This window comes from Mobula birostris, chromosome 5, assembly GCF_030028105.1.
Source record: "Mobula birostris isolate sMobBir1 chromosome 5, sMobBir1.hap1, whole genome shotgun sequence".
NCBI lineage: Eukaryota > Metazoa > Chordata > Chondrichthyes > Myliobatiformes > Myliobatidae > Mobula > Mobula birostris.
Window position 1 is genome coordinate 75,599,963 of NC_092374.1, and position 15,408 is coordinate 75,615,370.

At 42.5% G+C, this 15,408-nt stretch overlaps 1 protein-coding gene across 2 annotated transcripts in view; it reads right to left on the reverse strand.

Moving 5' to 3' along the window:
- The window catches only part of LOC140197774 (ADAMTS-like protein 1), a 568,572-nt gene that overhangs the window by 270,568 nt on the left and 282,596 nt on the right, over window positions 1–15,408 (reverse strand). Inside the window, exon 1 of one of the 2 annotated variants that reach the window (XM_072258218.1) lies at window positions 7,016–7,162. The exons of the other annotated variant lie outside the window; for it this stretch is intronic. Coding sequence (XP_072114319.1) covers window positions 7,016–7,078 — 63 coding nt within the window. The 5' untranslated portion in view covers window positions 7,079–7,162. Of the gene's footprint in view, window positions 1–7,015; window positions 7,163–15,408 lie in introns of those variants that run through there. 2 annotated transcript variants of the gene reach the window in all.

Consider the following 15,408-nt stretch of genomic DNA (forward strand, 5'->3'; position numbering starts at 1 on the left):
GGGATTAAGGGATATAGGTACTTCCGAAGTGAGCTTCAACAGATACAAGAGGGAGAAGGGAACAGGGATTACGCTGACTAAAATGGGGAAAGACAGAATGTGTCTTGAATGGGGCATAAACATCAAAATGGACAGGCTACATATGAACACCCAGATTAGGAGTGTGAATAGGTCCCTGAAGCCTGCTTCATCTTTTAGTAAGATTGGAGCGGATCTGACTGTAACTTTGACTCCGCATTTCCATTTATAGCCAGTAACCTTTCACAGTACGGTCTGTTTCTGTGCTCTACGTCCCATGTAACCCCACGTGACATCTCTAAGGAATCTGAATAAGCATTTCATGCTGAAAGTAGTATGCTAATTTTATTTACATTTTTATACAAATTCCACGAGTAATGCACCGTCAAATTTGAGAACAAGCTCAGGAGGGTTTGTGGCTGCAAGATATTTCACCCAAATATTCTGTTAGTATTTGTGTTGAGGAATTCTGATTTGTGGTAGGATCCTTTACTCAAGGAGCAGTGAGAATGGGACCTCACATCAATGGGAAGTGTTTAACATGAATAATATACAGTACATACAGCACATACATCCAAGTGGAGGCTTGACAGGAATAAGAGGTTTAGGGTCCTTTCATTGGGTTGTAGGGGTCTACAATGGAGTTCACTCTATGGTGCTGGATAAACTTCACAAGCAATGGAGATGCAGGTGGCATATTTTGTTATACATTCCACTGTACTGGTCAGTTCTCTGCATCGGAGTATAGTCCAATATGATCAGGCATAGTTCATTATGTTAGCTGTGTCTGAGAGCACTTCATTGCATTGAGAGTATGGTTGACTATTATAGGAAAGTACAATTGTTTTCAGACAGCTGTTGGACATTTACTTTGCTGAACTAAAGTTCACTCATTTGGGGTTCACTTCATTATGTTGGGATACTGTTCACTGTGTTGGGGTACAGTTCTCTATGTTGGGATATTTTCAGCTGTGTTGGGTAGATTCAGTTCATTCTGCTGGGATTTAGTTCACTGTGCTTTCCACCTTTGAGTACAGTTTATAGAACAGTACAGCACTGGACAGGCTGCTCAAGCCACAAAGTTGTGTCACTCTTGATGTCAATTTATCCTTTTTTCCCCTTCCTGACTATTGCACATATCCTTCCATTCCCTTCATATTCATGTGTCTACCAAAGTTCCTCTTAAACTTCACCAAGCTGCCTGCTTCCTCTACTACCTCCAACCACTCTCTGTGTGAAATACTTGCCCCTTACATCACCCTTAAACTTCCCTCTCTCAGTCCTTAAAAACATGTCCTCTGGTATTTGACATTCCTAGTTGGGGGTCAAGATTCTGATTGTCTACCGTCTCTATGCCTCTCATAATTTTATGGACAGTAGCAAACCTTATGCTATTGCTTAAGAAGGAAATCGGATAAATCAAGCAATATTAGGGCAGTGAGCCTCATGTCAGTGGTAGGGAAGCTATTGAAGAAGGTACTGGGGATAGGACTTATGTGTATTTGGAAAAGTATGACCTGTTGAGAGACAGAGAAGGTCATGCCTTACAAGTTTGAATGTTTTGTGATGGTGTAACAAAGGTGCTTAATGCAGTGGCCGTCATCTACATGGACTTTAGCAAGGCATTTGATGAGGTCCTTCATGATAGGTTGATTTAGAAGATAAGGATGAACGGGGTGGACGTGAATTGAAGTTTAGATTCAGAACTCAACCTATTAATGACCTGGATGTGGGGGTAGAGGGATGGGTTGGCAAGTTTGCAGAGGACACAAAGGTTGGTGGTGTTGTAGATAGCGTAGAGGATTGTCGAAGATTGCAGAGAAACATTGATAGGATGCAGAAGTGGGCTGAGAAGTGGCAGATGGAGTTCAACCCAGGGAAGTGTGAGGTGGTACACTTTGGAAGGACAAACTCCAAGGCAGAGTACAAAGTAAATGGCAGGATACTTGGTAGTGTGGAGGAGCAGAGGGATCTCGGGGTGCATGTCCACAGATCCCTGAAAGTTGCCTCACAGGTAGATAGGGTAGTTAAGAAAGCTTATGGGGTGTTAGCTTTCATAAGTCGAGGGATAAAGTTTAAGAGTCGCGATGTAATGATGTAGCTCTATAAAACTCTGGTTAGGCCACAATTGGAGTACTGTGTCCAGTTCTGGTCGCCTCACAATAGGAAGGATGTGGAAGCATTGGAAAGGGTACAGAGGAGATTTACCAGGATGCTGACTGGTTTAGAGAGTATGCATTATGATCAGAGATTAAGGGAACTAGGGCTTTACTCCTTGGAGAGAAGGAGGATGAGAGGAGACATGATAGAGGTGTACAAGATATTAAGAGGAATAGATAGAGTGGATAGCCAGTGCCTCTTCCCCAGGGCACCACTGCTCAATACAAGAGGACATAGCTTTAAGGTAAGGGGTGGGAAGTTCAAGAGGGATATTAGAGGAAGGTTTTTTACTCAGAGAGTGGTTGGTGTGTGGAATGCACTGCCTGAGTCAGTGGTGGAGGCAGATACACTCGTGAAGTTTAAGAGACTACTGGACAGGTATATGGAGGAATTTAAGGTGGGGTGTTATATGGGAGGCAGGTTTTGAGGGTCAGCACAACGTCGTGGGCCGAAGGGCCCGTAATGTGCTGTACTATTCTATGTTCTATAGAAGGCAGAGAAAAGGGGTGGCAGGCTGGAGTTCTGTGACCAGTGATGTTTAAACATTCAAAGTTTCATTTATTATCAAAACATGCATCCTTACACAACTCTGAAATTTGTCTTTCCAAATAGCCACAAAAAAAAAAGAGAGAACATGAAAGTCATTCAGAATCAAAATCAGGTTCACCATTACCGTCATACGTTGTGAAATTTGTTAACTTAGCAGCAGTACGATGCAATAGAAGCAACCTTTAAAATTCTGATAGTTTACTTGGAGGGTCTGTCGTTGAGTTTGTGCAGAGCCAAATTCCAATCACAAACATTAATTTCTTGTCATGTGACAACTGTGCAAGTAAGTATAAAGTGAGAAAGCCTTTGCACTTTTTATTAGCACAACTGCGAAAGTCACTGACTGTACATTAAACATGTAGACCAATGAAGTGTTAAGTTTTGAGGATGAGTTTTTTGAGGAAATGACAAAGATGATCAATAAGGGCAGGGCTGTTGATATTGATTCCCCATACTTTAGTACGGCATTTGACGTGCCTCCAAAGATGACTGGTCCAGAAAGTTAACTCATGTGGGATCCACATGACTTGCAGACCTCAAACACAGGTTTATGCCCCAGCTGAAAGTCTGCATTCTCTTTGAGTAAAGTACTGCAGTTTCTTTCCCGAAGAGCCAGAAGCACCTGTCTCCCTGTAGGAATGGTCAACATTCCTGTCCATACACCTTTCAGCAAAATATCCACAAATATTCCTACACTTCTCATTAACACTGCTGTTTCTGCTCTGGCTCCCAATATGAGTACTTATTCCCATCTAGTTCCCTCGTCACTCCACTCCTCCCAAAAAAAAAGCTTCTCATCTACTTTCCAATCATTTATTTGGACATCAGCATTACCTTCTGCTCACCATTCCAAGCTTTCTCTGCTATCCTCTTCCTACTCCTTTATCTCCGCCCACAGTCAGCCTATTGCTCAACACATTTCACCTTCAAAGTCCTTTCTCTGTAATAATGAGAGATGATGGAGGAAAGGATTTGCATAGGTAAAATCTGTCCTGTTCTGCATTATATCCCACTACTCCCAGATGGTCTTAACCCTGCAGCCTCAGCTGAAATGGGACAGGCCCCCATGAGATATCCCTTGAACATGTGTCTTCAGAGACAGAAGGTTATCTTGGCTGATGAATGACCCTCAGTGCTCCCATCAATGTATACATTAAAGTTCAAAGTAAAAGTATTAACAAAGTACATATATGTTACCATATACTACCCGGAGATTCATTTTCTTGCAGGCATTTGCCGCAAAAAAATGTAGGAGTTTATGAAAAATTATACATAAGCAGAAAAACGCTGACAATCAACTAATGTGCAAAAGGAGACAAACTGCCTGACCTGCTGGGCATATCTTCCTGCTCCACATTTCACAATGCCTACATTATTTTGAGTAGATTGTTCTGTCTATCTTCTCACTCTTTAACTGCTTTCGTCCATTCATTGACTACACCACCCATGGTCTTTCTGGTTTTTATAAGAGGTGTCCTCTCTCCTCACCTGTCTCCCACCCTGTCAAGTGTATTGTCATTTAACTACAGTATACAGATGTCAAACAAGACTGTGTTTCTCCAGAGCATGGTGTAAGGCACAGTACTATACAAAACACACATATAACACACAATAACTTGGGAAGGTAAGGATAAAATCTATAGATGAACCACGCATAAATAAACGAACTAAAGTTTCAACCTTAAATATTGTAAGCTACAGAACAGATTAACACTTTGAATGCAATGCGGCAGGGAGTTCAGAAACCTAACGGCCCGAGGGAGGAAACTGTTTCCCATACTGACCATTCTTGTCTTGATGCGTCAGAGTCTCCTGCCTGGGGGTAGAAAGTCAAAGATGCTGCCTGACCTGCGAAATACTACCAGCCTCTTCTGTTTTGGATTCAGATAACCAACAGTTTATTGCTATAATGGGTTTGAAAAGAGGGAAAGCAGATCCAGAAATCCTTTGGTGCCCTTTAAACTGTGGTAAGGGATCATTTTTAACATGCCTATTATTGTTTCAATTGAGGACCTCTACTAAAACTTCAGTCATACCCAAAATCACAAAGATCAGAGAAAATAAGGGACAAAAATAGAAGTGGGACTAATTTATTGTCTCCATGGAGGACTAATCAAGAAATTTTTAAAAATATGATAACAAAGGGGTGGGAGGGATATCAATCTTTATATAAACAGGGCAAATCAAAGCTGAAAAAAAGAGTGAGTAGAATGCAATATGAAATGCTTTCTCAACAATAGGTCATGGAATCAGTCTAGTTTTAACACTGTCTTGGGTAGTACAAGAGGATTAGATAGAAACTAGAAAATGATTCTCTAGAGAAACATAATCACAGTATAAGAGAATTTTATTTATGCAACTGGAGCGATGAATTAAAATAAAGCTATTTGCATGGGTGTGAGACTAAAAGGTCCTAAAAGGTTAAAAAATTACTTTAAGGTCCTTGCCAACTGATAATAAAAAAATAAGGAGAATGTGTTTATAAAGCATATAATTCTCTGCAAACATATACTCAATGGAGAAATAAAAGTGAAGCAGACAAGGTGATCTAGTCACAGTTAATTGAGGAAGAGCATTAGATTAAAAGAAGGGGGTGGCTGGGGTTGTAGAGTTACCCAGAGTAACAAGTCTGAGAAGTGGAAGAGTTTAAAAAGCAGCCATGAATTACCAAACCATTGTGAATGAGAGAGAAAATAGAGTGTAAGGGTAAATCATCACGAAATTAAAAAATTAGATTTTATAGAATGATGTAAAAAGGAAAAAAAAGAATTGTGGGCTCCTTGGAGGCAGAACCAGCAGAAATTACATCGAAGTAAAAACATTTACAGAAATATTTTATATCTGAATACATTGCAAATAGTGCTAAATGACAGAAGAAAGAGAAAATAGCAGGGGCACACACACACACACACACACACAGAATTCTGCAGCAGGAACACATTCTCCAGCTGATTCCTAGCCCGAGGTCTTAAAGGTTGAGGTGAGCAAACTCACAAGGAACAGTAATGAAAATGAGCTTTTCCTGCTCTGGATATTTCAGCTCCATTCTCAGCCATGGGGCACTGTCTATTTTTATCTTGAACATATAGAAAGCCAGACTCTAATCATAATCCCAATCCAAGTTCACAATTCTTGGCAGACATGCAATGTATTTTCTCTGGGCAATTCTTCACTAGGAGGTAGCGTCTAGTCAGAGCGCAGCAAATATCATTCACTCATATATGGTCTTACCAGTCCTTTCATACACACCTTCCAACAACCCTAGGGCAGAGGAGATAAGCACTCTCACCTCAGTATAAATGTATTAATGATTAATTATTTTGAGCTATGACGAAGCAGATAGCGCTGCAACAATCTTCTAATGTTACACTAACAAAGTTCTCTTGGGGAAACCTGTCGGCACCAGCTCAGCACCACAGTATTGGCTGTCCAGGAAAAGAAATCAAAGCGGTAACTGAATTGAGTAAGCTAGGATAGCAACAACAAGAACAGCTATGCATCTTTTATATGATCAAACATGCCAATGGCACTCAAAAAAGGCAAAGCCCTTCCCTAGTGCTATTTGTCAGCGTTACCAATTTACCAGAAGGCTATCCCTTATGGAAGGAAGGGTAGGAATGAGAGAAACTGAGAGTGCCAGCTCTCAAGTTTCACCACATTTGAAATAACAAATCATCCTACAGTGACAATGACCCTGACAGCAAAGTAGTTACAGCTAAACTTCCACTTTATAAAATTCACGATTAGCAGTTAACCTTTTGCATACTTTGTGCTACATTACTATTATTTAAATAGCTTGAGCAGAAAACTTACACCTAAATGCCTGCACGGCAGGTTTCAATATTTCCTTTCAAATGACCAGGGAAGAACAAAATTAAAATAAGAGTCCATCTCCTTTCCTTTGCCAGTGCTTCCGAAGGTGTATGGAGGATGTGCTGGCATGTGCAAAGTACTACTCTTCACACCACAACACAGTCAATGCACATTCGAAAACATTTACAGGGCAAAATTCTTTTACAGTTCTCATACCTAACTACCAACAGATGACAATTGCTTAATAACAGTCTTACTTTTAAACACTCAATAGAAAGTTTACTTAATTTGTGGAATATAAATGTGAAATTTTGCCAAGTAAATATAATGCTCGTAATAACCTGCACACTATACAAAAGCTGATATCAAACTCTCCAAAGTATTTTACAAAAAACGGTAAAGAATGTAGAAAAGAACTGTTAGAAACTGGAACTCAGAAATTCAGTTAGAATAACAATGATTTAATGTTATTTACCAGTAGCATAAAGAGCAGAATATGAAGAAAAATTGTAGCTGTTGCCCAGTGACAAGGATCCATGTTTTGTGGGCTCACTGGCGTCCCTGGTAACCTGAAGAAACTCCACACAGTTACTCTGGGCAAGGTCACACTGCTTTACATTCTGCAGCCCTGTCTATTTGAAGCCCCATCAGCAGCCTGCTGTTTCCTGAAGAAGGGGCTGCACATTTTCAGAACGTGGAGATCCAGGAACAGCAGCTGCCCAATCAGGCTTTACCTTATCAGACATGCAAATAGGGGAAAGGGGAGGGGAAAGAAATTCCAGAGCGGTGGCAATGTGTGAGAGCAAGGGAGTGTAGTTGTGTGTGAATACTAATGTCAGAGACTCCAAATGTGTGATGTAAGCTTCGAAGTTCAAAGTAAATTTACGTCCATCTGCCATGGATAAGAAATTGGCTGACTGGCAGGAGGCAAAGGGAGCCATTTCTGGTTGGCTGCTGGTGACTAATGGTGTTCCACAGGGGTTTGTTTAGGGATTGCTTCTTTTTACGTTATATGTCGGTTTGCATGACATAATTGATGGCTTCATGGCCAAGTTTGCGGACAATACGAAGATAATGGAGGCACAGGTTGTATTGAGGAAGCTTGGGGTCTGCAGAAGGAACTGGGCAGATCAGGAAAATGGGCAAAGAAGTGGCAGATAGAATACCGTGTTGGAAAACACGTAGATAATGCAATGGGTGGAAACCTAGGCATAATTCAAAGCCACCAACATTGAGTTGGAGTTTACTTTAAGTGGCTGATCTGACATGATGACGTGAAGTTCTTTTTATCATACTTTACAGTCTGCGTCTGGTTGATAATAAAGGGAGTTGTAATGGTTTCCCATAAATGTAAAGTGCCACTGTTGTTTTATTTACGAAAATCTACAAGAGTATGGTCATGCACTTTGGTAGAAGGAACAAAAGAGTAGACTATTTTCTAAATGGGGAGAAAATTCAAAAATCAGAGGTGCAAACAGACTTGGAAGTCCTCATGCAGGATTCTCTAGACATTAACTTGTAGAGTGAGCTAGTGGTAAGGAATGCTAAATGCAATGTTAGCATTCATTTCAAGAGGATGCAAAGGATATAAAAGCAAGGATGCAATGCTGAGACTTCATAAAGCATTGGACATACCACACTTGTGTTGAGAGCAGTTTTGGGCCCCTTATCTACAGAAGATGTGCTGGCATTGGAGATAGTTCAAAGGTGGTTCATAAGAATAATTTTGTGAATGAAAGGGTTAACATATGGGGAGCATTTGATGGATCTGGGCCTGTACTCACTGGAGTTAAGAAAAATGAAGGGAATTTCACTGAAACATCGAATATCGAAAGGCTTCGATAAAGTGGTTGTGGAGAGGATGTTTCCTAAAGTGGGGCAAGTCTGGGACCAGAGGGTGCAACCTCAGAATAGACGGATGTTCATTTCGAATAGAGATAAGGGGGAATTTATTTAGCCTGAGGGTAGTCAATCTGTGGAATTCATCGCCAGTTGACTGTGGAGCCCAAATCATTGGGTATATTTAAACTGGAGGGTGATAGGTTCTTAATCAGTCAGGGCATTAAAGGTTACAGGGAGAGGGCAGGAGAATAGGATTGAGAGGGATAAGAAATCAGCCATGATGGAATGGCAGAGAAGTCTCGATGGTCTGAAGGCCTAATTCTGCTCCTATGTCTTGTGGTCATATGGCGTAAGGTACTGTAACTGCAACTAATTCCTCCCTGGCAAAAGGAACATCCTTCCAAACAACTCCACTTGTTTTTCTCACAACACGCTGGAGGAACTCAGCAGGTCGGGCAGCATCTGTGGAAAAGATCGGTTGACGTTTCGGGGTTCCGGCCTGAAACGTCGACCGATCTTTTCCACGGATGCTGCTTGACCTGCTGAGTTCCTCCAGCATGTTGTGAGTGTTGCTTTGACCCCAGCATCTGCAGATTATTTTGTGTTTACGATCCACTTGTTTTTCTTCTAACTCTGTTCCTATGCCTTATGATCTTATTATCAATCCTTCCAGGAGGGAGGAGAAGATGGCGGCGTGACGGCAGCGCGCATGGCCACTTCAGTGATGACGTCTGTTATCTGTCAAGTAGGGGACTGTGCACAATTCTGATTTGATGGAGACAGACATAAGAGCACAGTGGAACATTTGGAAAACTTCTGAAATGCCCGCTTCGCTGCTGCTGCTACTGTGTGGTAACCGGAATCTCCGGAGCTGTAGGCCCCGAAATCCTTGTCTTTGCGTGTTTCAGCGGGAGAGGAGAGGTCGAAGGCGCTCAGCAGAGGATGGCGCTCGGGAGGCTGTATCGGAGAGGCTGGTCGGAAGCTTGAAGTTTTCGGACGGATGGACTCAGTGTCGGCTGGGGTCGGCTGCTTCCAAGGTATCGGCAAGTTGACGGTGCCTGGAGGCTTATGGCAGGGAGTTTCTCCCTTTTGCCGCCTGCTATCGGGGATTCGGGAGTCGATCGACTCAGGACTTCGAGACTTTTTTTTTACTGTGCCCATGGTCTGTTCTTTATCAAATTATTGTATTGACTTTGCACTGCTGTAACTGTATGTCATAATTATGTGGTTCTGTCAGGGTTAGTCTTTGGGCTGTCCTGTTTTCTGTGATATCGCTCCGGAGAAACATTGTATCATTTCTTGATGCATGTATGCATTTCTAAATGACAATAAAAGAGGACTGAGTGTTCTCATAATCTAAAAAAAAGTACATATATGCTACCATTTATTACTGTGAGATTCACTTTCTTGCAGGCATCCACAACAAAAAATGAAATATAATGTTATGAACAAACTATTTGTGAAGAGGCAGACTGACAAACAGCAATGTGCTAAAGAAGTCAACTACTCAAAAAAAACAATACTGAGAACGTGAGTTGTAAACAGTCCTGAGAGTGAGTCTATAGATTGTAGAATCCGTTCGGAGTAGTGGTGAATGGAGTTATCCATGCCACTTCAGGATTGGAGAGTAATAACTGTTTCTGAACCTGGTGATGTGGGACCTCAGGCTCCTGCCTGATGGTAGTAGTGAGAAAAGGGCATATTGGGTGTATTGGTTGATGGATGTTGCCTTCTAGTGGCAGTGTTACAAGTAAGAGGACTTTTCTTTCTGTAGCCTTTTCCATTCCTAGTGTTTCCGTACAAGGCCACGATGCAACCAGTTAGGATACTCTTCACTGTGCATCTTCTTGTAATGCCCTGGTTAAGATTTCCACCACTATGCTGTGAGGTAATATATATTAGCAGTTTTCTGTTAAAGCAGAGTGCCATGCTAGGAAGTGTGTTTTGGCTTCGGCTAAGGTAAGGACCCATGTTGTCCAGCTGAGTTAGCCAATCAGAACTGCGTGATATGAGGGAGGTTATAGAGAGCTGTGGGGAAGGGTTTTCTGAAGGACGGTAGTCTGGTTTGAGTTCTTTTGGCGGGAGCTGCAGAGTGGGACAGAAGGGAAGAATGCCATTGGAAGGAGAATTAGATTAGATTATGAGGACACGCAGTCCTCTTTTATTGTCATTTAGTAATGCATGCATTAAGAAATGATACAGTATTCCTCCGGTGTGATATTACAAAAACACAGGACAGACCAAGACTGAAAAACTAACAAAACCCACATAATTATAACATATAGTTACAACCGTGCAACAATACCATAACTTGATGAAGAACAGGCCATGGCACAGTAAAAAAGTTCTAAGTCTCTTGAATGTCCCACATCTCACGCAGACAGGAGAAGGAAGAAAACTCTCCCTGCCATGCTCGACCACAGTCCGACTCTGAGTCGTCTGAAAACTTTGAGCCTCCAATCAGCCCTCCGACACTGAGTACCGAGCACCATCTCTATCCGAACAATTCGACCTCAGTTTTGTTCGTCAGCAGCAGGCAAAGCCGGGGATTCTGGGGCCTTCCCTCCGGTAGATTCTCGATCGCCCAGCAACAGCGGCAGCGAACCGGCGTTTCAGGAATTTCTCCACATGTTCCTCTGTGCTTTCACGTCTGTCTCCATCTAATCAGAATTGTCTACGACCCCTATGTAACAGAAACTATATCATTTTCACCAGAGAGCTGCGCACGCATGTCATGCTGCCATCTTCTCCCTGTTACAAGAGTGCTTTGTGTAGATGAATGGCTCCCAGGGGGAAGGACAACACTCTTAAGGCAGAAAGAGGGCCAGTTTTTGAACTGTTAACTGAAGTGGCGTTTACTGATAGGTTGGGAGATCCTGGAGTGGCAGGTTTATGGGCAGTCCGTATTTTTAGAGAAGGGGGGCATGTAGCAGAGAGTGAAGACTTTAAAGACAACTTGTTCTCATTTCTGCAAAGTAAGGGGAAAGAGCAGCTGATCTTAGGATAAAGTTTAGGCACACATTCCTAGAAGAAGGGCAGAAGCTGTCTGCCTACCTTTTCAGGTTGCAGAAATTGCGGCATTGTTTGTGCCACAAAGGGGCATTCAACTGTCAGAGAGAAACTGCTTGAGGATGGTGCAAGTTATGAAGGTCGTGCTGTCACATGACATGATTGCTTGTGAATGACCCGCAATATGCACCATCCTCCATCTTTTACCCTTTAGTCAGAGAAGTTAGAAAGCAGGAAAACCTGATTGAGAAGCAGAACATTTCCAAAAGCCAAGTAGTGTCCTCAGTGATAGCCTCTGCTGCTAAAGTGACCCCTGATGCAACAGAGATAGAGCTTTTGAGGAATGAGGTGGAAAACCTTTGAGCTGAGCTGATTCGTTGGAAGTTTGCTAATGTTTCAGCTAAACATGCCACCTCTGTTAGGAAACTTGACCCACCCATAGGACTTACGACACAGACAAATGCTGCTGAAAAGGGTTGCTTGACTAGAAAGGCAGCCGGTATTTTCTGTTACAACTGTGGAGAAGGTAGGACAGCGAGACTGTGAGGGACAGGAAAATTTTAAATAAGTAAGTCAGTGGTTTATCAAACAGAGAAGAAAAGAGGCAAAACTACAGAGGGACCCAGTAAAGGAATGAGCTGGTGTCTCGGAGAGGATAAATTCCCATCAGTGTATCAAGGGAAATACTAAAGTGCAAAACACTATTCCTGAAAGTTTACTGGGACCAAGCTCTGGTGTATCCTTACGGATTGAAGGTGTTTATGCTCAAGCCATACTTGACACAGGGTCTCAAGTTACTTTGCTTTATAGATCCTTTTAAAATTGGTATTTGATGCATTTACCATTGATACCTCTCAGTGCCCTTGAAATTTGTGGGCTTAGTACTGATGAGTACCCATACGATGGTTACTTGTCATTGAAACTGGAGTTTTCGGAAGTAGATGTTGGAGTAACTGAGACTTTTGACACACCAGGGTTGGTGTGTCCGGATCCTGTTGAAAAGAGTGAAGCTTCCATTCTTGAGGGAATGAATACTTCCATCAAGAGAAGGCTCATGTGAGCACGCAAGGAGAGAAATGGAGAGGAGTTTTTGAAAACCGTGTCCATTCACCCTGTGTCCAGAGCTGCTTTTCAGAAGATGCAATTTCCTCCTAAGTAGGATGATGAGTAAAAACAAGGAACTGTGGGGGACACGCAGTCTAAACCTGTCATGTTACATCCTGGACAAGTAGCTAGAGTGACCGAAACCCCAAATTCACCGGTATCAACCGTCCAGCTTGATGCTCCTGATGATCAGGAAGAAGAATCTGAGAAGATGTTGGAGCACGAAAGTATCTTTTCTACTGACGAGTTTGATATTGGTTGCTCCACTTGCCACACTATTAGAGTAACAGGGGGACACACCTTTCAGAGAGAGGTCTTGCCAGTTAGCACCGGCCAAGATTGACAATGTTCAGCAGCACCCGCTTAAACTGCAGGAAGCTAAGTTCAGTCATGGGGCAGGGAGACCTAAGCTGCCAAAGGTATGAGTGATAGACGGGGGGACTCATTCTCCAGTAGACAGGAAGGGTCACAAGAGGTGCCTGAGGCCGGAGAAAATGATGATCAGATAAGAAAGTCTCAAAGAGTCAGGAAACCCCCAGATAGGCTGGTATATGATGCAGTGAGGAAACAGAGTGTTGCACCCATCCCAAGAGTGAGATATGTTACTTCCAGTTACAAATGGATTTGTGGTCCTGAAATCACAAAATTCATTTGAATACTGTGTTATTATAATGGTTTAATAAGTTCCAAAGTCATGAGGACATGACTATTTTCGGTGGGGGAAGAGTGCAATGCCCTGGTTAAGATTTCCACTGCTATGCTGTGAGGTAGTTTATATTAGCAGTTTTCTGTAAAAGCAGTGTGCCATGTTGGAAGGTATGTTTTGGCTTCGGCTAAGATAAGGACCCATGTTATCCAGCTTAGGAATGTGAGTCAGCCAACCTGGGCTGTGGGATATGAGAGAAGGTTCTAGAGAGCTGTAGGGAGGAGTTTTCTGAAGGACAATAGTTTGGTTTGGGATCTTTTGACAGGAACTGTGGAGTGGGACAGAAGGGAAGAATGCCGTTGGAAGGAGAATCCCTGTTGCAATAAGTGCTTTGTGCAGATGAATGGTTCCAAGGAGGAAGGGCAATGCTCTTGAGAGGGAGAGAGAGGGCCAGCTTGCTCGAGATGGTCTTCGAATGGAGTTTGAAAATGTAGTGGGTGCTTTCACACAGACTGTGGGTCCAGAGCATGAATAACAGATACATCCCCGAATACTCCAGTATGATCTCCAACGATCATGTGAATATGGACTGGTTTAACTGTAATGGGCCCTTTTTTTTTTCTTTTCTTTCCCTATTAACTGTTTGATAAAGCTGAAATTGGTAAATATATTTTCTTTATGTTGTAATTTTATGCATTGGACAATCTGTTATTTCTTGACAACTGACAATTGTGAACGGGCATTATTTACGCAGCATTCGCTCAAATCAAGGTTTCTTTAATTGGAACATCACGACGCTCCTGTTTGGTAGAACCCTAAATCATACCGACCCTAGACATATATTGGTTATGAAAAGCCGAATTCTTGCTGCTGAGTCACGTGGCTGTTAGCCGAGTTAGCTATCGAGCCAAGTTTGCATATGAGCCCAGTGAGAGGGTTACATATAGAAGTTTGCCAAAGTTTTTGGTGACCTGCCAAACCTATGCAAACTTCTAAGAAAGTTGAGATGCTGTTGTGCTTTCTTTGTGATAATACTTAAGTGGTGGTCCCCAGACAGATCCTCTCATATATTGAGACCAAGTAATTTTAAGCAGCTAACCCTATTCACCTTCATTTCCCTAATGAGAACAGATTCATGGACCTCCGGCTTCTTCCTCCTGTATCAATAATCAGCTTTTTTGTTTTGCTGAAGCTGAGAAAGAGGTTGTTATTGTGGCCCCATTCAACCAGATTTTTAATCACATTTTCTGCTGATTTGTCACCACGTTTGATTTGGCCAACAACAGTGATGTCATCAGCAAACTTAAATACGGCATCTGAGCTGTACTTAGACATACAATCATAAGTAGATTTATAAGTAGAACAGGGACCTAACCACACAGCCCTGTGTGCTGGTGGAGCACGTGGAGGAGGTATGGTTGCTAATCTGTACTAACTGGGGGTCTGCCAGTGAGGAAATCGAGGATCCAGTTGCACAGCGAGGTACTGAGGCACAGAGTTGGAGCTTTGTGTATGTGTGGTCATATTTGCTTCTGTGAATGTGAGAGACTGTATAAGGTAATAAGGTAGTGTCTGTGAGAGAGTGAGAGATTGAGGGTGAGGGTTTGTGTATTGATATGTATGTGTGAGAGAGGTTGAGCATGGTACATTGAAGCTTCTGCTTGTGCAAGAGCGTGTGTTTATGCACAGAAGGGTATACCTGTAAGTGCACAAGCACAAGGGGGGAGTGAGTGTTTGAGTGGGAGCTGTGTGTGTTTGAGAGAGAGGACATTGCAACATTGCACATCTGAGTGTGGGAGATAAAGAAAGAGGAAGACTTTGCTTGTGTGTGTGTGTGTGTGTGTGTGTGTGTGTGTGAGAGGGAGAGAGAGGGAGGGCATAGTAACATGGGATAGAGTCATAGTGTGGTTAGACTATATAATGAGAATGACTGAGTGTGTATAAGAGAGAGAGTGAGATGAAGTGTGAGTGTGCCTGTATGAGTAGGAATGCATACAAATGTGTGTAAGAGAGAGAAAGGGTCTGTGTGAAAGGGAGAAAATGTGTGTGAGGGAGGGAAAAACATGATGTACGTGTGAGAGATCAGTGGAGACAGGAATGGCATGAGTGACTGAGGTAAGACTGGGAAATCGGGAGCGCAAATGATTGGACGTGTCTGTGTGGCATATGGAAGGGAGAATGCGATGTGAGTGTTGGTGTGCCTGCTATTTGCCTACCATGAAGGACAAGCAAATTAATTCCAACTTCATATACAGTTACTTTTGCCC